The sequence below is a fragment of the Zeus faber genome (assembly GCF_960531495.2).
Source record: "Zeus faber genome assembly, chromosome: 15".
In the NCBI taxonomy this organism is placed as follows: domain Eukaryota; kingdom Metazoa; phylum Chordata; class Actinopteri; order Zeiformes; family Zeidae; genus Zeus; species Zeus faber.
In genome coordinates, this window is record NC_137194.1 from 28,873,459 (window position 1) to 28,896,111 (window position 22,653).

General features: G+C 44.3%; 3 protein-coding genes across 3 annotated transcripts in view; all 3 read right to left on the reverse strand.

The window, feature by feature from the left end:
• Window positions 1-3,307: 3,307 nt before the first annotated feature.
• Window positions 3,308-16,473, reverse strand: nppa (natriuretic peptide A; the record flags this gene model as incomplete). The annotated part of the gene is made up of 3 exons (XM_080015353.1): window positions 3,308-3,402; window positions 14,381-14,687; window positions 16,369-16,473. The coding sequence occupies 3 exons, from the start codon at window positions 16,471-16,473 to the stop codon at window positions 3,308-3,310; spliced, it is 507 nt and encodes a 168-aa protein (XP_079871479.1).
• Window positions 16,474-19,406: 2,933 nt separating this feature from the next.
• nppb (natriuretic peptide B) lies at window positions 19,407-20,035 on the reverse strand (the record flags this gene model as incomplete). The annotated part of the gene is made up of 3 exons (XM_080015354.1): window positions 19,407-19,423; window positions 19,568-19,829; window positions 19,922-20,035. The coding sequence occupies 3 exons, from the start codon at window positions 20,033-20,035 to the stop codon at window positions 19,407-19,409; spliced, it is 393 nt and encodes a 130-aa protein (XP_079871480.1).
• Window positions 20,036-21,875: 1,840 nt separating this feature from the next.
• Window positions 21,876-22,653, reverse strand: part of nppal (natriuretic peptide A-like) — a gene marked incomplete at its 5' end in the record, with an annotated part of 1,801 nt that continues 1,023 nt past the window's right edge. The window contains 2 exons of the mRNA XM_080015355.1: window positions 21,876-22,385; window positions 22,642-22,653. The exon at window positions 22,642-22,653 is cut by the window's right edge and continues 38 nt beyond it. The remainder of the gene's footprint in view (window positions 22,386-22,641) is intronic.

The following is a 22,653-nucleotide window of genomic DNA, read 5'->3' on the forward strand; positions in this document are numbered from 1 at the left end:
TTCTCTCGTCGACCCAGTCTGTCCGTCCCTCTCCATCCAGCCCGGTTCCCCGTCTCTCCACCCGGATCCTGGACCCCTCCTCCCGGTCATCATCAACCCTGCCCAGCCCTGCTCCATCCCTACCTGACCGGGTCCCTCCGGCCAGCTCCACCGTGTGGGCTAATAAACATCCTTCGTCTGCCTCCCGTCTCTCTGTGTCGTGCGTTCGGGTCCCTCCCAGCCTCGTTCGTGACAGTATTGTCTGGCCATAAACATGGGCCCAGCCGACACAGAGGGGCTCCGCCGCACACTCCAGAGCCAAGGAGTGCTGCTTCGTCAACACGACCAGGAACTCCGGGACATTGCGGACCATCTCGGCGGCTGTCAGCCGCCTGCAGATTCTGCCAGCTCCTCCTGCCCTCCCTCCTCCCTCCACCAGGGCTCCCAGCGCCTCCCTTGCCCCCCTGAGCCCCACGCTCCAGCGGCCTACGACGGCAATTTCGGCACCTGCTGTGCAGTGGTTTTCCAGCAGCAGCCATCGTTGCACGCCTCTGATGGCGCCCGCATTGCATTCCTCATCTCCTGCCTGAGAGGGGCGGCTCTCGGCTGGGGTTCCGCGGTTTGGAGTCAGGGGGGCCCCGTGAGTCTCTCCTATGATCTGTTCACCCGCAAAATGAGGAGAGTCTTCGACCACCCAGTTTGCGGCAAGGAGGCCGCCAGAAGACTCCTCTCCCTCCGTCAGGGTCCCCGTAGCGTCGCTTCCATCGTCGTCGAGTTCCAGAGACTAGCCGCAGAAAGCGGCTGGAATGACGGAGCCCTGCAGGACTTGTTTCAGCGCGCCCTGAACGACGAGTTGCGGGATGAGTTGGCACGGCGGGACGGGCCCACATACCTGGACCAACTGGTAGAGACCGCCATCCGCCTGGACAACTGGCTACAGGAGCGCCTGCGCAAGAGGGAGGGGGCGAGACTCCAGCCCGTGCCTCCCGCCGGTAGACTACAGCCCGTGGCCCCCACCTGGGCGGCCACGCCCCGGTCTCCAGCGCCCACTACTCTCGGGCAGTTGCCCATGCAACTCGGTCGCTCCCAGATCTCCCAGAGGAGCGAACCCGGCGCATACAGACCAGCGCCTGTCTGTATTGCGGCTGGCTGGGGCATTCCGAGCCACCTGCCCGGTCCAGCCGGGAGAGGGCGATTTCTCGGTAGGGTTACGTTCCGGTCGCTCAGCTCCAACCCTCTCACCTGTCCTCTGCTCCCAGCTACCCTCTCGTGGGGCGGTATAACACTCACTTCCTCCGCTTTCATAGATTCCGGGGTGGATGCGAGTTTCCTCGACCTGGGACTAGCACCCCGGCTAGCGCTGACACCCGTCCCTCTCCCCACACCGCTCGAGGTCAAGGGGCTGACCGGGTCACTTCTGACCAGGATTACTCACCAGACGGCCCCCCTCGAGCTGCTACTCTCCGGCAACCACCGTGAGTCCTTGAGGTTCTTCCTCATCCATTCCCATCTGAACCCCCTGGTCCTGGGGTACCCCTGGCTCCAGATCCACAACCCTCAGATGGACTGGCTCTCGGGTATCGTGAGCGCCTGGAGCGCACACTGCCACGCCCACTGCCTCCGCTCAGCCTCTACCCCGCTGCCGGACACGCCGCCGGGGGACCCCATGAGACCCGACCTGTTCTCGTTTCCTTCACAGTGTCTGGACCTGGTCCCTGTTTTCAGCAAGCAGGGCGCACTATCCCTACCACCTCATCACCCCTACGATGAGGTGGTAGGGATAGCGCGCCCAACCTCCTGCCAGGCGCCCCCTTCCCTTGCAGTCGCCTGTATAATGTCTCCCGGCCCGAACAGGAGGCCATGGAGACCAACATCCGCGACTCTCTCGCTGCCGGGATCATTCGCCCCTCATCGTCTCCGCTGGGCGCAGGGTTCTTCTTCGTCGCCAAGAAGGACAAGACCCTCCGTCCCTGCATTGACTTCAGGGGACTCAACGACATCACAATCAAGAACAAGTACCCCCTGCCCCTGATGGACTCAATCTTCGTCCCCATCCGGGTTGCCACCTACTTCTCCAAACTCGACCTCCGCAACGCTTACCACCTGGTCGGCATCCGCAAAGGGGACGAATGGAAGACTGCATTCAACACCCCGCTCGGACACTATCTGGTAATGCCTTTCGGTCTGTCAAATGCCCCAGTGGTCTCCCAGGCCCTAATTAACGATGTCCTCCAGGACATGCTCAACTAGTTTATCTTTGTGTACCTCGACGAGATCTTGATTTTTTTCAAATCCCTCTCCGACCGTGTAAAACACGTACCCCTGGTGCTGCAGGGGCTCCTGGAGAGTCGTCTGTTCGTTAAGGCCAAGTAGAGTGTCTTCCATGTTCCGTCCGTTTCCTCCCTAGGATTCATCATTGACCGAGGGAGGCTGGGGATGGACCCCAAGAAGGTGGCCGCCATGATGGAGTGGCCAACCCCAGCCAATGGGAAGCAACTCCAACGCTTCATCGGGTTTGCAAACTTCTACCGGCGCTTCATCCGAAACTTCAGCCATATCGCCACTCCCCTCTCAGCCCTTACCTCCACTGCAGTAGGCTTCAAATGGACCCCAATGGCCAAGGCCGCATTCCTCGACCTCAGAAGCCGCTTTTCGTCGGCCCCAGTCTTAACCCAGCCCGACGCCAACCTCCAGTTCATGGTAGAGGTGGACACTTCGGACACGGGGGTAGGAGCGGTACTGTCTCAGCGCTCTCCAACCGACAGTAAGCTCCACCCCTGTGCCTTTCTCTCCCGCAGGCTCACCCCACCCAAGCGCAATTATGACGTGGGCAACCGGGAACTCCTGGCCGTCAAACTAGCCCTGGAGGAGTGGCGCCACTGGCTTGAGGGAGCAAACCACCCCCTCGTTGTCTGGACTGATCATAAGAACCTGGCCTATATCCGGACTGCGAATTGGTTCATTCCCGGCAAGCCAGGTGGGCGTTGTTCTTCAGCTGGTATAACTTCTCTCTATCCTACCACCCAGGCACCAAGAATACCAAGCCTGACGCACTGTACCGTGTGTTTGCGCTAGAGGAGAAGACAGGGAATCCAGAACCCATCCTTCCACCCCTGTGCCTTGCCGCCACGCTCACCTGGGAGATCGAGTCCCTTGTCCAACCAAGCGCTGGAACACCAGCCCGACCCAGGTACCTGACCCCCTAACCGCCTGTCCTCCGGTTTCCCCCCTCAGACCAACAGCCAGACGGAGCGGGCAAACCAGGAGCGACCAGCTGCCATGGGCTGAATACGCCCACAACACCCTGGTCAACGCCTCCTCCGACCTGTCACCCTTCCAATGCTCTCCAGGCTACCAACCCCCGCTGCTCCGTGCCCAGGATGTTGAGATCGCTGTACCCTCCGTTCAGGCCCACATCTGTCGCTGCCGGAGGACGTGGGGGAGGGCCCGCTCTGCGCTACTCCAGGCCTCCGCCAGGTCCCAGCGGCAGGCAAACCAGCACCGTGCGCCTGCACCCACATATGCCACAGATGGTATGGCTCTCCACAAAGGACTTGCTCCTCAATGTGGACTCCTGAAAACTCGCTCCCCGGTATGTTGGTCCCGTCCCCATTGTGTCAATCATCAACCCCTGTGCCGTACGCCTCCGTCTCCCTCCCGCCCTCCCTCCGTGTCCACCCCACCTTTCATGTGTCCCTGCTTAAGCCGGTGGTTTCCAGCCCTCTCTCCCTCCCCGCCAAGGCCCCACCATCCCCCTGCACTACCGACGGTCACCCGGCCTACACACATGCAGAGCCTGCTGGGCGTGCAGCGCCGGGGGAGGGGCCTCCAGTACCTCGTGGACTGGGAGGGGTACGGTCCGTAGGGACTCTCCTGGGTCCCCCGGAGACATATCCTGGATGCCTCCCTCATCCGGGATTTCAATCGGACTCGCCCTTTCAGTTCCAGATGTCCGCCAAGGGGCGTCCATAGAGGGGCGGGCGGCCACTCTTGCCCCATCTGCAGCTCCCCCCTTGAGCCAATTGCACACACCTGGGATGAATTCCCTGCATCACTCCACACAGTATTTATTCTCCAGCTTCCCAGTCACTCATTGCCAGACCGTCAACTAACTTACCCAAGTTGTACAGCTATTGGCTCCATTCCTAGTTCCAAGTTTCTAGCTCCTAGTGCTGGTTTCAAGTCCCTAGTTTATGTCGCTTTGTTTTTCGTCTTCCCCTTATTTGCTTGTCTCCTCTCGTTGACCCAGTCTGTCCGTCCCTCTCCATCCAGCCCGGTTTACCTGCTTGTCTCCGCTCGTCAACCAAGGCTGTCCGTCCCTCTCCATCCAGCCCGGTTCCCCGTCTCTCCACCCGGATCCTGGACCCCTCCTCCCGGTCATCATCATCTCTGCCCAGCCCTGCTCCATTACTACCTGACCGGGTCCCCCCGGCCAGCTCCACCATGTGGGCTAATAAACATCCTTCGTTTGCCTGCCGTCGCTCTGTGTTGTGCGTTTGGGTCCCTCCTAGCCCCGGTTGTGACAACTCTATTGATAAACAAGGGTTTTGAAGCTAAACACTTGGGGGCAATGATGTTCTATGAAAAACAAGGGAAGAGGGAGGGAAGAGATAACCCATTAATTCTCCAGTCATGTTGCGGAAAGTATTTAAGAATTTTGTGTTATACACACATGACAGGGGTTTGACAAGAAGTGGAAGTGGTCCAGAAACAACAGGAACCAATGGCAACAGGAAAGCCACACAATGATAGGCAGATGAAGATAGAGACAGAGATGGCAGCCAGAGTACCTGAACAGGTATGGTCAAAGTTTGACACTGATGTAGGATTGGTGCATTCGGCTAACCAAGTAAGAATCCAAACCAGACCAAATGCTAAACTACCATGGCAGAAACAGTACTACATGAAACCCAAGCTGAGATAGGAATGGCCCCTACTATAGAAGGTCTAATAACGGTGGGTGTATTGATAGAAACAAAAAGGGACTGTAACACTCCTCTGCTTCCAGTACTAAAAGCAGACAAACAAAAATGGCGTTTAGTACATGATCTAAGAGCCGTAAATGACGTTGTAGAAGACATGCAGGCAGAAGTTCCAAATCCACACACACTGCTAACCAATGTTCCTCCTGATGCTAAATATTTCACAGTGATTGACTTATGTGGGGCATTTTTCAGTGTGCCTCTTGCAGAAGAAAGCAGACATCAGTTTGTGTTCACGTATCAAGGTAAACAATACACATATACAATAATGCCACAGGGATTTAAACATTCTCCATGTGTTTAACCAGGTACTGAAAAATGATTTGGAAGAGCTGGTGTTACATGGGACACTGATACAGTACGTGGATGATCTTGTGATATGCTCTCCCACATTGGAGCAATGTCATGAGGATTCCATGCCTGTATTAAACAAATTGGCAATGGGGGGGACACAAGGTTTCACAGAAAAAATTGCAGTACTGCCGGACAGAAGTAGAATATTTAGGGAGGCTGGTAGCACATCAAACAAAAACAATAGCACCCAGCCAGTTGGAAGGGATTAGTAAAGCACCTAAGCCAGGGATAGTACGATAAATGATGACATTCCTGGGGATGACAGGGTTCAGTTCAGATTGGATAGAGGACTATGCCCTTAAAACCGCATCGCTAGGAGAGATTATGAAGGCCGCAGGAACAACTAACCTGCAAGCCCAGCTAAGGTGGAATGCAGATGCATTGGCAGCATTCAAAGGCATCAAACAAGAGATGCAGGGAGCAAGTGGGTTAGCAACTCCAGACTACACAAAACCATTCCTATTGTATGTAGCAAATAGGAGTCAGGGGTATGCATCAGCGGTGTTAATGCAAGAATCATGTAGTGGGAGGCGAAAACAACATATAGCATACTACAGCTCCAAGTTAGATGCAGTAGCGCAAGGCTCTCCGCCCTGTTACCAGGGATTAGCTGCGGTACAGTATTATGCTATTATGACAAGCCCTCGACCATTACGATGGGATACCCAGTAACTATTTTTACGCATCACAAAGTCACTGAAAAAAATGAACAAGGGAAATTTGTATTGACAAACTCAAGGTTGTTGGAATATTTGACGTTACTTACATTTCCAGATGTTACAATAAGAAGGTGTTCCACAGCAAATCCAGCAGAAAAAATACCACATGATTTTGAAGGAGCGCCACATGATTGTGTAGCTGACTCTCTGACATATACCAAACTGAGGCCAGATCTATTGTCAACACCAATAATTGGGGCAGAGGAAGAGCTGTTTGTGGATAGATCTTGCTACAAAGATAATTTGGGTAACCATGCAGGGTTTGCAGTGGTAAGACAGAACCCAGACAAAACTTTTGCTGTTATTGAAAGTTCTCATTGTAAACAGCCATGTTCAGCACATGTAGCAGAGTTGAGAGCTCTTACAGCTGCCTGTCAAGAAGGAACAGGTAAAACAGTGAATATATACACAGATTCTGCGTATGCACATGGCAAATGTCATTTGTTCGGAGTGGTATGGAAAATTAGGGGATTTAAGAAAACAGATGGGTCCCCCATACTGCCTTGTGATCAGATTGTGGAACTAATGTCGGCATTGCTATTGTCTAAACAAATAGCAATAATCTAATGTCAGGCACACAGGAAAGGAAATGGCCATGTCATAAAAGGTAACAATGCTGCAGATGAGGCTGCCATGGTAGCCTCCAGCAGTAGTGGGACAGTCCAGGCAGTATTGACCATGCCTGAGGCCTCGCCTACTGAAGAAGATGTTGTCCGCATGCAGGAACAAGCTGGAGTTTATGAGCATATCATGTGGCTGAAAAGGGGTGCTGTGCGCACCCCCACAGGGTTATGGAGAACTCATGATAGGATGTTGTTAGCACCAACAGCGTTGTTGGGTTTGCTTGTCACTAATGCGCATGGTTTTTACCATTGCCCAAGGGGGGAAGTAGTGAAAATAATCAGAAAACAAGGTTTTTGGTCACCATACCTGCAAACAATGGATGATAATCAAATGAATGAATGTGAGGTCTGTGCAAAAAATAATGTAAGGGAAACAATTACTACTCCATTGGGACACATTCCCACACCTGAGGGACTATTTAGACATCTGGTCTTAGACTATGTGGACATGATTAATGGAAATGACATGTTAGTGTAAGACAGATTTAGCAGATGGGTAGAGGCAGTCCCATCAAAAGATCAAAGTGTGGCCACTGTAATCAAATTTCTGACTAGAGACGTCATGCCAAGGTTCGGAATTTTGACAGAAATAAGCTCAGACAATGGCTTGGCGTTTATTCAAAAAACAGTAACACAAGTCATACAGCAGCTGCATGTCAAACAAAGGTTGGGTTGTGTGTACCATCCTCAGTCACAGGGGATGGTGGAAAGAGTGAATGGGACACTCAAGACAAAAATAAACAAAATTTGTGCAAGTGCTAAGTTGAATTGGGTAGATGCACTCCCACTAGCACTAATGAGTTATCGCATGCAAGCTAACAGAATGACACATTTAATACCGCATGAAATGCTCACGGGTCGACCCATGCCTGCACCTAACATTAGAGGACCCCATAAGGGATCTCCGTTGGAACAATTGCAATTGGAAATAAGGGAATATATTAAACAACTAACTGCCATACACAAGCGTATATTCCAACAGGAGAAAGACAGAGTTCCAGAGCCAGGAGATGACCCACCAAGGGGGGTGAAGCCCTGTGACCACGTGTACCTAACGGTCTTTAGGACACGGTGGAACGAGCCCAGGAGAGAGGGATCATACCGAGTGACCAGTGCAACACCAACAGCCATCCAGGTGGAAGGGAGCACCACCTGGTACCACCTCAACCACTGCACCAAAGCCACCCAGCCAAGGACGAGGGAAGAGCGTGAGAAGAACCAGGAGAAGGGGATGGTAGCTCAGGCGGTAGGGCTGGTGGTCTAGTGATCTAAAGGTTGCAGGTTTGATCCCAGGCTCCTCCTGCTAGCATGCTGTAGTGTCCTTGAGCAAGACACTTAACCCCTAATTGCTCCTGATGGCTGCGTCCGTCGCTGTTTGAACAATTGTAAGTCGCTTTGGATAAAAGCGTCTGCTAAATGACTAAATGTAAATGTAAATGAGAAGTCACTCGTGTCATCCCTGTGGGGTGATAGTGTATATCAAACTCAGGATAAAGTGGTGGCAGACCAATTTTGGATCTGCAGTAATAGGATTCTTCGTCCCGTACTATCTAAACTATGGAGAGGTAGATGTGCAAGAGTACAAGTGGTTACAGAAATTGTGTTATTACCCTCATTAGATGGGGTTGATGGTAACTTAGAAACCAATGAGCTAAAAAGGCGAAAAAGAGCATATGAACCAGACAAGAGTGTGAAATTGATAAAATAGGACAACCTAGAGGTATACCCCAAAAGATCAAGCACGAAATGAAGTAGCAGCAGGATTTGAAACAATAATACTAGCCATAGGAGTGTCCAAAAACACAGAATGGATCAATTACATCTATTACAATCAACAAAGGTTTATTAATGATACAGATGACCACTTATCATGGTCCTTCCGCTAGGAGGGACTTCTGACAACACTTGATGTCAGAAGTGGGATCCCCGGACAACCGTCGGACCAGCCGCAGACAGTGACTGATCATCCAGGACAGCAAAAATTAGACCTAGAGTCCTGCCTCTTACCCAACTGCTTGAAGGATGGGGGGACCGTCTGCTGTTGGACCCGGCCGTCTCCGCGGGATCTACACGTTCAAAACTCCTCCAGTACACGGTAAAATACTCATGGATCGATTGTGATTTTGAACAAAATTCTGAAGTTGTGTCTATTTATAAAATAGAGAACTTTTGGATAATCTGCAGAGGTTAAAGTCCTTCTATAATTAAACGAGGTTAAAGTCCTCTAGAAAATAGGAGTTTAGATTCCTTCTATAATTACGCGTTTTTGAAAAAGGAATTATTCAAGGTTGAAACCCTCAAGTTACAGTCCTATTTAGAAAAACATATTCTGTTTCGTAAATATATATTTAACATATAAATAATGACTGTCGCGTGGGTTTAAAAACAAAACAAAACAAAAAAAAAAGCACACGTGCAACATGGGGTCCACGCCGAGTAAGGAGAAACCAGATTGGGGTTCTCCAATCAATATGCAAATGAGAAGTAAACATGGGGACAAATGCATGTCATGTATGGAAGAATCGGTCGCGCACGGCGGGTTTCCCACGAGGGGAAGTTTGAGTCTGAACCAGTTGGGGAAAGTGGGTGAGAGCATTGCGGAGGAAGAAAAGAGATTGAGAAAGAAAAATAAAGTGTCAGTGAAAGATTTAGACAGAATGGATGTCCATAAACAATGTCTGGGGATATGGACGAAGGAGGCAGAAGCGCGAGCCAGAAGTCAGGTAATGGGAAAAAATAAGAGTTTGAAGTGTGAGAAATCTGAAAAAGCTGAGCTTGCCACTGATACGCCTGTGTCACGACCGGGTGCCCCCATATCCACCACCTTACGGGCCGCCTAGTGTCTGTTTGATTTTGAGTACTTGTACTTTCCTGTTTGATAACTTAAACATAATGTAGTTTGATAATAAAGACCAAACATCATTACTGTTATTTAGACCTAATGCACTTACTGTTGCATCATTTAGCCTGTTAGTATTACGATTATTCAGGGCATTCTAACCTCAGGTTTTTACGCGTAATCATAGAAAGAATCTGGACCCTTTTTATAATGATAAGTGGTAAATGATAGATAGATTATTTTTGGTGTTTTCGACTGTTTTTGGTAGTTAGGATGTTTTGCTAAGTTTTAACCATCTTTTGAGTATATTCATACTTTCCAGGTTTTTAGATGTTTTTCTTTTGCACTGTTGTTTAAATATAAACAAAAGGAGGGAAATGTATGGGCAAAATCCTACTTTCCCCTTTTCTATGATAACATGTTATTCAAACACTATCTTCAAAGCACACATTCCAAGCGAGTACTCCCCATTCCCTGTTGTCATAAACAACGGGACACCTGTGACCTGCATTTGTGGACATACAGAGGCCCACAGTCTAAAGCGATGACCTCGAAGCCCGGAGGGGCATAAGCAGTTCGTCACTTGGAGGAGGCAGTATATCAGACAGATAGGGCGATTACGTCGTAAAGATACGCTCCAGACTTAGTGTCTTCGGTGTTACATGTCACACCACATATATACGCCTGCTCTTCCTTCCATCCAGCAGGTCAGGGTGAACTCGACCACAGGCTGCGTCCTGCCATTCGCTCTCTCCCTCTCCTCTCTTTGCAAAGACTGAAACTCTGTTTCTCTAAAATAAATATACGCAACAACAAATTTGTTCACGAGCCTTTATTACAGATTTTGCCACGACATGCTTTACCCGCCTTAGATGAACAATTGAAAGCTACAAGCGCTGTGTTTGGCAAAATAGGCAAGCTTTAGATTGGCTCTTAGCAGAGAAAGGTGGAGTGTGCTCGCTCATAGGCGAAATGTGTTGCACCTTTATCCCAAATAATACCTCTCCAGATGGATCATTCACTCTTGCAATGAATAAACTTAAAGATCTAAGACAGGAGGTCAAAGACAACGCAGGTTATGGAAAAGATTGGTTTGCTGCAATTACCAACAGCACACATTGAGCACTGGGGGAAAAGATTGGTTTACATGGCTGGATTAAAAAATGGGACGATAGGGAATGATGTTGACCAATATAGGTATAATACTCTTGGTGCTACTAATAAAAATGGGTTTAATTTTTTGCTGTTGTATTCCCATAATGAGATCCATGATCTCATTATGGGAATATCAGTCTATCAATTATCAGTCTAGGCTGAGCAAACAAATGATCCTCACGTCAAGGGACACAGTCGAGTCAAAAGGGTTAGAATAGGAACATGTTGGAGACGGAAGCCAGAGTGATGATGATGGGGATGAGGAATACGGACTGACAAAAGCTTTGAAAGGCCATGATGAATCAATGCATGTTGAAACAAATTGAATGGTCAAGTTTTTTTTTTGTTTTTATTCTAGTGTCATTTATTCTTTGCTATAATCATATAATGTGTCATATTTTTAATATTATACCAAAGGTTTTTTACTTTTATATTATGATGTGTTTTTCTAATCACATATTTTGTAATAAAGGATAACTGATTGATGGGATGGAAACACTTAAAGGTATAACACATTTGGTAATCTTTTTTCCTAGAACAGGTTGTGAGCCCTGATAAACGTACAGGTTGTGAATTCTGATTAAAGAAAGAAAAGCAGGTTTTTCTGATGACCAAATGTGAATGTTGGTGATTTATCTAGCTGTCCTCCAAGTACACAAATATGATTGTAAATTGACAAATATATGTTGATTGATTTTTGGGACTTAGTAAGCCCCAAAGGGGGATATATGGGAGAAATTTACTATAACATTCAACAGTAATATATGAGTATTGTCTTGCCTACACGCTATATGAATCAAATAGGTGTGGGAAATATTGTGTAAAGAAGATACCACTCTCCCCCAGTGCTGATACAGTATGCTACGATTGTAGATGTTAAGGGGTGAATGAGTATAGTGGCTCTGTGGAATATGTAGAGTTGACATGTTCCATATGTGGAGACACAAGCTCAGGGCCAGAGGGAGAGCAGCGGTCCAGTGGACAGATTTCCATATAAGGAGTGATTGTATGGTGTGATATGATGGCGTATGGATGATAGATGTGTAGAATGGAGCATATAAGCCAGCCTGGGTAGAGGCTCCGGAGTTCTTTGCAAACCAACTCAGGCTTAAATGTTACTTGTTCACAAGTGATAATAAAAGTCTTTATCTTTCAAACTTCAGCTTCCTCGATCTCTCTCTTATTTTGTTTAAGTGTTTGAGTAAAGTTTATCAACCACACACTCCGCTGCAGCTTCTCACTGTGGTTAAATGCAGTCCAATGGGGCAAACATTTAAAACTTGAAAAGAATAGATTTATTTTTGAAAATGGGGAACACACTTTCCAGTCACATTAAGAGTATTATTTCAACATGTATGGAATAACAGAAATGTCACATTATATTTTGAACTCATATTTGTAATTGCTGCTGGACTTCCAAAGCATAAAGGTGGCTATGGTATATTGCTGTCGTCCTTGGGGTGAAAAAGGAGATAAATCACATTAGTGATAGAGTCACAGGTTTTTTATAGTATTTTTTTTTAAACATGATTTGATTAACAATGACATCTCATTTTATTTACAAGTACTTTTTGCAATAGCTGTAGTACATCAAAAGCATAACACTGGCTATAATAGATTGCCAGGTGGAAGTGGCACAACTTCCCGTTTCTGGTCTCTTACATTTCCCTGGATGTATCCAAAGCCTGAAAAACCTGATAAAATGCACACTTTGTGAACATTCCTAATTTGGTATAACATATAGAGACTGCCTGACAATATTGTGAGCTTTACATTTTTGAAAAGAGATGTAAACATTTGTTTAAAGGCTTATACCGTTGCCATGTTAGAATGCATTTAAGCAAAGTGAGAAGCTGTAGCAGAGTGGTAAGTTTCTCAGGAGTAAAGCCCTGAGTGAGGTTGTAGTGTACCAGTTATAAATCTGTCAAATAGTATGGCCAGTCTACTTCAAATTGATTCTACATTGTTGGCCAAAAGAAAGTCAGGGTCGGAAAATTTGTATTATTTTTGAAGTTTTATTTTATGTTCACTCATCACATTGGTTTGTTTTGTTTCTAAATGTAAACTATAAAATTAAGTTATCCCTAAATGTTGACTCTGTGAGCCTGCTGTCACCGCCGAAATCAATTTTTTTTTGAAGTGTTAAATTCAAAATGTACAAATTAGCAGAGTACTCTTCAAAAAGCTCTTCTCATCCCTCTCATCCTAAAAAAAATGTTTTCAATTCATAGTCTCTTTCAGATATCTCAGCATTCACCAGATTACCTAAGTGGTAAGAAGTTATTCAAAGCATTAAAACATGCATTTCAAGCACATCTCATCTGTTGCCCCTAAAAAATAAAAAGTTTTCTAGACACAAAGTAAAGCAGGTGTGTAATGGCGGTCATCTTCAGATGTTGCTTTTCAAGGTTATTCCTCTGTTCGCCATTGTTTAGCCTACCCTGCCGGAGAAAACAACAAAAGTCAGGGTCAATTAACTATGCACGTATTTGGTTGGAGGACTGCAGTGAATCTTAGATCAATTAAAAAATAATAATAATTTTTAAAAAAACGAATTTTGTTAAAGAATCATTTCACCCACACCTCTAGACCACAAGTGGGCTGGATATGTTGGTGTGGGGTGGCGTGTCTCAATTCAGAAAGGGCGTGGCTTCACAGTGCCGTTATCGCCTTCCTGCACGCACTATGCTGATTTCAACCATTAGGTGGCGACGTGGTGCGTCACACTTGCTATTTCTAATATGGATTTACTGTAATCACATTTGTAAAGAGCTGTTTATCATATGACCATGATGTGATGTGTTTGATTAGAGGACAGTCATATAATTCCATTTACGGCTCAAAATTCATATTCTAGTTTGCAGTACCACCTATAAGTCTTTTTTTTTTAACCATGTTATTAAAGGGGACCTGTTATGCAAAACTCACTTTTTCACTGCTCACATAACATCACTCAGCCTCACTGAGGGTTTCATTTTAATTAGAACCGTCCTCCATCTGAGTAATTCAACAAATGTTTATTTTATTTTTTTAAAGGATGTGGTAGATAGACTGTAGGCTGTGACGTGTGATACGCTGTGCATTTCTTCAAACAAAACCAAAAACAAAACCAATAAAAATTGTGTATTTTATCATAGAAGTATTTAATTATATATTTTATTTTCCGACCTTTACATGAAACAAAAAATCCCGGCGTCCGAGAGTCCGGGTGCGTCGGGTTGCGGTGTCCATGTCGTCCACAAGCCTGCAGCACCCAAAGGGGGAACTAACTTTTTAATTGAGGCCTTGTAGATCTAATATGAGTGAAGATTCACCGACTAGATTACTTATTTCTCGCCTCAACTTTGTTCAAAAACAGATTTTAGTGTACTGATGAGGTGAAATCAGTGAAAGTTTATAGAGAAATCAAATGGAATCCAGAGTAAAGCTCAAACCCCATTTGCTCACACAACCCAGAACTTGCGCTCAAACCCCATTGGCTCACAGAACTCGAGGCCTCAGGATGGTGGCTCCTCCCATCAAAAAACAGACAGTTTTGTAACACTATGGTTTTGAGGCATGTTGCAATGGTTTCAAATACATAATCTGAGTGGTATTTTCAGCAAAAAACTTCAAAAACATGTTTTGGGGACCTCATAGACCATACATTAACTTGTTGAAAAGAAGCATAATAGGTCCCCTTTAAAAATGCCAAAGAAAGTTGTCTTATTAAAATCTGTTAATCCTTACCTCTTCCATTGTTGCATCCCAGGCCACTTGTGTTCCCGTTGCGGTCCATTCTAGACCCGAAGCAGCCGAATGCCCTGCTTCTGGTGGCCATGAGCAGGTCCTGGAGCCGGCTCTTCTGGCTCTGGCTCTGGCTCGGGGTCCGGCTGTGGCCATCAGCTGGCTGGCCCTCCTCCCGACTCGGTGTCCACCCTCTCCCGATCGGATCTCGCTCCAACTCCTCCTGGTTGCCGCCTTCGTAGTCCAACTCTGGGCTCATCTCTTCCTGGGCTGCCTCGGCCAGAGTCTCCTCCAAGCGTTCCAGCAAGGACTGCAGAGGTACATATTCAGTCACATTAGGTGGAGTCCAAAACTACCTATGGAGCTTTTTTGTACAAAGGTCACATCTATGGCCTATGGTCAAATAGCTGCATTTTGTTCCCTAAGTTAAGAAACGAGTTTGGCAAAAAATTAAAATAAAATTAAAAGCCATCAGTTTGGAACAAGCTCCAAAACACCCTGAAACACCCTTCAGGAGTTTGAAGAGTGGGTTAAAACCCTCTGTAATGAAACTGATGTGTCATGGTTTTATTTACTATATTTCCACTTCTTTCAAGGTAAATGTTGTTTTATATTGTATTTACCTGCCTTTTATGTGTTATGTTTTTATGTACTCAGTAACGTCTGCTGCTTTCTTGCCTTTAGCTCTCTCTTGTAAAAGAGATGTTGAATCTCAACTAGAGTAACTTGGTAAAATAAAGGTACAATTTTAAATGTGATTTACACTCTCAAAATTATACTTTGAATGGATGACAAAAAATTGCAGGTTGCAGGTTTAATCGCTGGGCCCTTGTGTCAAAGGTTGTCCTCAGGTTTCACACTTATTCCAGACTGATAATAAAAAATGTATGAGCTATATATTTAAAAAAATTAAATCTATGATTGACAGCGTGGGCTGAAATTGATGCTCAAATTTTCTATTTCTATTTATATTATATCTTTTTTTCTATGCCTGCATAACTAAATACAATCCTTCAATCCTTCTGAAACGTACTTTATATAAATATTATATATATTAATACCTAGTTTTAGCTCTATCTCTCTATGTCTTTCAACTACTGAGTTTCCTGTCTATCCTTGCTGAAGGTCATTGAATAGTAATATAGATTGGATTTTTATTACTTTTTTAAGCCATTATATTAAATAATAGACTCAGCCCAACCAAACCTGCCTCAACATTGTTTGGGGAAATCTACGTGAATTTTTCAACGAACTACAACACAACTGCTGTTTTATCCTGGAGACCGACGTCAATTTCTGACGTCAGTCAGAATTTCTTTCTAAATATTCTATAATCAATATTTTCAGCCATAGTAATAAAAGCTGTGCGTCGTAGTAGTGAGTAGTACTAGTGTAGTGAGTCGAACAGTAACTCAAGTTGGAGATACATTGGGTCAACCGCACAGTGACAGTGAAAAGGTACTACTTCATTTACAAATGGAAAAAACAGGAAACAACAATATTGTTTCCTAAATGTACCCACAAAAATATAATTTAGTCAAAAGACTACTAAAGGACTGTAACTTTTCTTGTCATATGACTCAAAGTGCTTTACAGTATAGTACATGCCTCACATTCACCCATCCACACACACATTCATCGATGGCAGTGGTAGCTGTACAAGGCACACACCAGCTCAACGAGAGCAGTTAGGGGTTAAAGTGTCTTGCTCAAGGACGCTTCAGTATGCTACCTGGAGGAGCCGGCAATCTCCTGATCACTAGACGGCTCGCTCTACCTCCTGAGCTACTGCCTCCTTTAACTGAGTAACTGAGTTAACCGTTGCTGACATAGTTTACTGAAGGTTCACTTTTCTGGTTCATTGTTAGATTTATTTATTTGTTTTTTGTTAATTTTTTAGGTTTATTGTCTGGGGAAAATGTAGTTTCTTCTAGTTGGCTATCTATCTAGTGGCTCAGGTTACAAAACGAACAAAGAGACATCTTTCTCACCTTGATCTGGACCAGGTCGCTGGTGGTGTAGGCTCTTCCCAGCACATGGCTGGTCACGGCACTCAGTTGACACAGCAGGGCCAGCAGGGCCCCAAGGACCACCATCTTCATATTTTGGCTCCCTTTTAGTCCTTGTAAAGAAACTCGCCTTATTTCACTGTGACAAATGCCTGCCAGCGAGGTGAGGCTCTTATATACCCCGACGGACGCCAGAGGCAAGGGGACAGTCAGGTGTTTACAGCTCATCATTTTGAAGATTGCCTCAAGTGCATTCCAACACCTCCAAAACGATAAGATTGTCCTTGTAATGTCCTTGTAAGTGGCCTTTGGGTGTGTGTGGGCGTGTGTGTGTCTGCGTATCGTCACGTTGTGTCACCGCAGACGAGCAGCGGTGTGATTCCGAGGAGCGATTCCTGAGCTCCGAGCTCTTACATGGACTGCATTGTACAGCACGCCAGCAGTCCCGTGTCCACAGTCCTCTACCCATTAACATACCATAGTAGGATCTGTCGTCCTCTAATTTAAGGTTTTTATTTTGTTCTGTGGACCTGTATAGGTAAAAAAAACTTAAATGGCTTGTTAATGTTGCTTTTTTACATTTTATACATATTTTTTGTCCTAAACTTTTAAGTGTCGGCCAGTACCGTGCACAATTCCGATCCATTACTTTTACTGACCATTATGGACTGTTAGTTTGGCTTTACTGGAATACACTATTGTCCAATCAGATTTCCTCTTATAGGAACATATAAGCTTGATCTGCTTCTTTGTGTCAAAAAAGCAGTCACGTTACTGTTCAATAGATAACCCAAACATTTGATGTCATCTTGTTATCAGATTATTGGGGAATTGGGCCTGTTTTAGACCTTTTCGGTGAATTCCTATTGCTGTCAACACAAGCTGACCCCTGATCCCTCACCAGGTCCTTCATGTTCCGGAAACCAAATTATGTTTTTTCATCATTGTTGAGATTATTTGGGTCAAAACAGCGCAAATAACGTATGACACTATACTACTACTAAATAAATGGCATAATTCCAAGTAATGCTGACCAAATAATGGAAGATGCTACATTTTGGTGTTGGCATTTACTTTATGGTTCATTCCCTGTTTTGTGGTCAAACCTTTGACCAATTCACTGTGAGAGATAATTCTCTCACACTCAATAATAAGTTTTAAACAATAATAATTGAGGCTGCAATAAAGAATAAAAAATGTGGTTTAGTTTATTTTTGTTGTCAGTCTAATATTTTCATTTGTTTAATGGAGTTTATTTCCTTGTTTTATATTTTGGTTACTTCTTAGATTTTGTCTTTATGTACAGTATATGCCATAACTGTGCCCTGTTAACATGTTACAATGTGTGGAGAGTAGATTCACAAAAAAATTAATCTCTCTACAGCATCTGGCTTCCTCCAATGGCATGTGCTTCTGTTAAAACACATATAGATTGTTTGTGACTTAACTTCATGATAGACTTCAAATGTAATTTCATTTCATTTCATTTCAGAGTTTCATGTAAAACACTGTATAAATGTATATATACACCCACACACACATACAGTGATCAGCCACAACATTAAAACCACCACTGATAACCACTAATATTGTATATCCCCCCCTCGGGCCGCCATAACAACTCTGACTTGTTGAGGCATGGACTCCACACAACCTCTGAAGGTGTCCTCTGTCTGTTAAGTCTGTTAAGTCCTGTGGGTTGGGAGTTGGGGCCCCCATGAATCGGGCATGTTGTTCCATCACGTCACACAGATGCTCAATCGGATCGGATCCTAACCCTGGCCATCGACATGATGTCGAAGAAAACGTGATTCATCAGACCAGGCCACCTTCTTCCATTGCCCCATGGTCCAGTTCTGATGCTCATGTGCCCATTGTAGGCGCTTTCGGCGGAAGACAGGGGTCATCGTGGGCACTCTGACCTGTCCGCAGCTACACAGCCCCATACGCAGCAAGCTGCGATGCACTGTGTTCTGACACCTTTATTGAAGCCAGAATTAAAGTTTTTTTTAACTTTAACATTTGCAATTTGCGACATAGAAGCTCTTCTGTGGGATCAAACCAGACGGGCTAGATTACGCTCCCCACGTGCATCAATGAGCCCATGGGCACCCATGACCCCATCGCCGGTTCATCGGTTGTCCTGCCTTGGACCACTTTTGGTACGTACTAACCCCTGCATACTGGGTACACACCACAAGACCTGCCATTTTGCCAATGCTCTGACCCAGTCGTCTAGCCATCACAATTTGGCCCTTGTCAAAGTGCTCAGATCTTTACACTTGCCCATTTTTTTCCTGTTTCGAACACATCAATTTAAAGAACTGACTGTTCACTTGCTCCCTAATATATCCCACCCCTTGACAAGTGCCATTGCAACCGGATGAGCAATGTTATTCACTTCACGTGTCAGTGTTTTTGATGTTGTGACTGATATATATATATATATATATATATCAATAATTTTTACACCCATTTCCCCATATAGATTTACAAAGAAAGTAGGAAAGTAGTCAAACTCAACCTGAATATATAGCACAGTATAAGATGTGAAAGAATAACCCAGACGTTCTATAGGCAAAGAACCCAGAGTCCTATAGATAAATGCCACATATCCTTTTCAGCTTTAGGCATAAGAAGATGCAAGAGGCCAGAAATTGGTATAGGCCTGGAGGAGCTTTTGATGGCCTTCTCCAATTGCTCAAAACCTTTGTCGCTGTCCAAGGTTCTCAAATCTTGGGTTTGTGAGAGAGAGAGTGGCCTATGTGAGTCTTTAACTTAACAAATTAGCTTTAAAATGGAAACTCACTTGCTGAGGAACAATTTGAAGTTAATACGCAGATGTAAACATTTATTGAATCATTCCATGGTATATAAAGAACAACCCCACATTGAGACAAATAAATATACTAAAAAGCCAAGATACATTAAAACAATAAATACAATTAAATAAATAGCCTATGGATAATAAATATGCTTTAGCGAAGTCACTGTGGTTGCAGGTTGCAGGGCATAAGACATCATCTTCTTTTCGGGTCTGCAAAGAAAAAGAAAAATAAATTGTCAGAATGATTTTTATGATAGTCAAATGAGGTTAGGGTAATACTATTCTTTGGGGTCTCCCAAGACCCACCCAACCAAATAAAAGAAATCCTAATGCAATCACCTCGAAACAACTTACTGTATCTGCCAGCCGAGTTGCACCCAAGGGAGCTCATGGTCCCAATCCTATCCATCCTTGCCCCAAAGCAGCTGGACGACCTCCTGCTTGAATCATTGCGGACGGTCTTCAGGTTCCTCGCCGACAGAAGCTCCCTGATAGCCGTCTCATCCAGCCTCGTTCGGAGCCGCTCCCCCTCACCCTCGGCCTCCATCCTTTCCGCCGGGGCTTCTTCGATTGCGACTCGCTCGGTAACAGATTCCTCCAGTCTACGAAGGAGCGCCTGCGATTCCGCACAACCGAAAGCCCCAAATGACACTTCAGGCACCTTAAACATTGAACTCTGCTCTCAAGCTCAACCTTTCAGAGACTTACCTTGAAGAGGTTAATGTCATCGTCATTCAGACCGGTGTTGAGGGGAAGCGTACTGAAAAGCTGCAGGTTTAAGACCAGGAGGAGACCGCAGAGAGGAATAATAGGAAGCTGCATGTCGTAGTTGCTTGTTTTGTCGTTGTCTTCTCTTCTTTACTGGTCTGTTGTAGAGGCTGTTGTCTTTGCTTACTCCCCAGCCATCCTCGCGTGGTGTTTTTATACTTGTAGCTGCTGACACGCACAGTCACGCGAGGAATGGCTTTCGCATTCCTGACACCTGATCGTGATAACTGCGCCTGTCGGAAACGGCTCCTTTTAAAGCTTTGTGTGTTTAATAGATAGGATACATACCTATGACATAGTCCCTACCGTGCTCTATTTTAGAGACATACGCTTTGTCTCAGGATCGTACGTCCATCACTCCTGCCCTTGAGGTGTGACACTGTTGATGAACTGGGCAGCCGGGAAGAAGAAAGCACCGGGCCGGGAACTCGGACGGAGCGGGGGTGTTCAAAGTTTTCTAAAGAAGGCACAGTACGTGATTAAGTAGAGTGAAATTCCCTCTCTCTTCCCCAATCTGTCACTACCAGTCTACCAATTATACTGCTACTGTATACCGCTAGTTATACCACTATTTTTTTAATACCACTACCAGTTATACTGCAGGTATACAGGACCAGGGATGGAGTGGGACGGCATAGAATGGTACTTTTGTTACAGCAGACAATCCTTAACTTCTGTATTTATTATTGATCAGCAATTCCATATTGATTGTCCAATGAAGGCATCGGCTGCTGTAACACATATTTTTGTTTTGAACAAAGCTGCCTATATCTTGACTCAATGTGCAATGAACCAACACGTAACCATTATGTGCGGCGCATGCCAAAATTATTGGTGCCTTATCACTTTCTGGCAACTCTGAATAACAGAATGTACTTGTGTTATCGCACACAGAGAGACCACCTGGGACCACCTGTATCGGACTATTACAGTATTATGGCAGCCCGTCATCACAAGATAGACAGTTTCCAACCACAATAGATGCTCATCCAGATGTGCACACTACTTTGTTTACTACATTTTCAAATGCCTACGTGCACAAGACTATACCATGCAGAGTATATTATTGCTTGCCAAGTGTGCAAATTGAATCTCATGTATTACAAATAACGTGAATATATATGAACACAAGAAGATTTTGTTGAATGCTATTTCATTTTGTCCCTCCACCTGTCACAAGGCATTTCTGAGTTACTGAAGACATAAAATAGGAGTGAATGTTCCTTATACATAAATACAAGGTTTAAATACAAGTGTTCTATTTTAAACCATTTTACAAAGTGTAAGTATTTCTCCATGAGGAGATGGATTTAATGGAGCAGTCCCATAATGTTTAACCTTTTTATTTCCATACTACTTCATGGAGGAAAAATGACTTTATTACTCGGGCATGTCCAGGATCAGACAAAAGTAAAGATTCAACTGGAGAACATGAATTCATATTGCCCCTATATTCTGTCAAGTGTACCTCATTAAAATAGAATTATCCGCTACCTTTAATGTTAAATATGTGACTGTTATATCATTTGGGTTTTGTAATTAGGCTAGTGTAGTGCAATATTGTCTTGTATTTGTGTAGCTTTCTTACTTCAGTCTAACTATTCTATATTCAGTTTAACTAAGATCAAATTTTTCAGTAACACTGTAAATTGTTCCTTGTTTTGTTGTTCCTGTAAATTTCAATAGCCTAGCCCAATAATTCATTGTGAGGAATACTTGATGGCTGAATGTAATTAAAACATTAACAAACATAATGGCTATGCAGAATCAGTATAAAACCATATGAGAAGGTAATATCCAAAAATACCATTATATGATTTGGTGTTTGGTGCATTTTTTTGTAAATATAGCCACACAGTTTCATTACACTTTTTTTTTAATTATTTGTAGCAATCATAAATTGGTTAACAAGTTGAAAATCTGGCCGCCTAACAGAATGTACAGTAGGCGTAATTGAACAGTAAATTGACATGAAACATTATGGATGTATATAGATGTAGCCATTTTCTTGTTTTAGTCGATGAATGGTTGATTTGTACACAACCCAAAGGTTATCTGTAACGCACCCTTTTCTAAAAAGCAAAAATTTTTGTTGGTGAATAGCTGTTCGAGATTAGATCAGATGGTTAACAGATCAGTAGCTATCTCAAATATCATATATAATTATAGTCCTATACCCAAGTCACACTGGGTGAAAATTACATTCTACACACGTTGAAATATAATGCAAAATGTTTATTTTACTTAAGATAATTAGACAATTACAATCCAAGTGCTCATTTTACAGTCAATGTTTGCCTTTAATGTGAAATGTTGGGGGAAATTGGTTCCTTGTAAACTATTGGATGGTTTTCTCGCGGTGGAGGTACAGTCTTTAAAGCCAGCCTTTCGCATCCTTCCACACCTGTTGAGACAAACAAAAAACCATTAGATTCATCTAAATTTATGAATTATAATTTGAAAAAAATCCAATGATCTTTTCTGACATCATTTTTGTTCATTCATTCATTCATTCATTTGTTTATCGTGTCTTATTCAATCATGTTTCATTCATTCATTTAATTCATTAATTTTACATTCTTTATTCATATCATATTTTAAATTCGTAAAAAAATGAATGCCAGAAAAAGAATAATTAATTTAAAAAAATAAAGGATTACTTTATGTCTCTG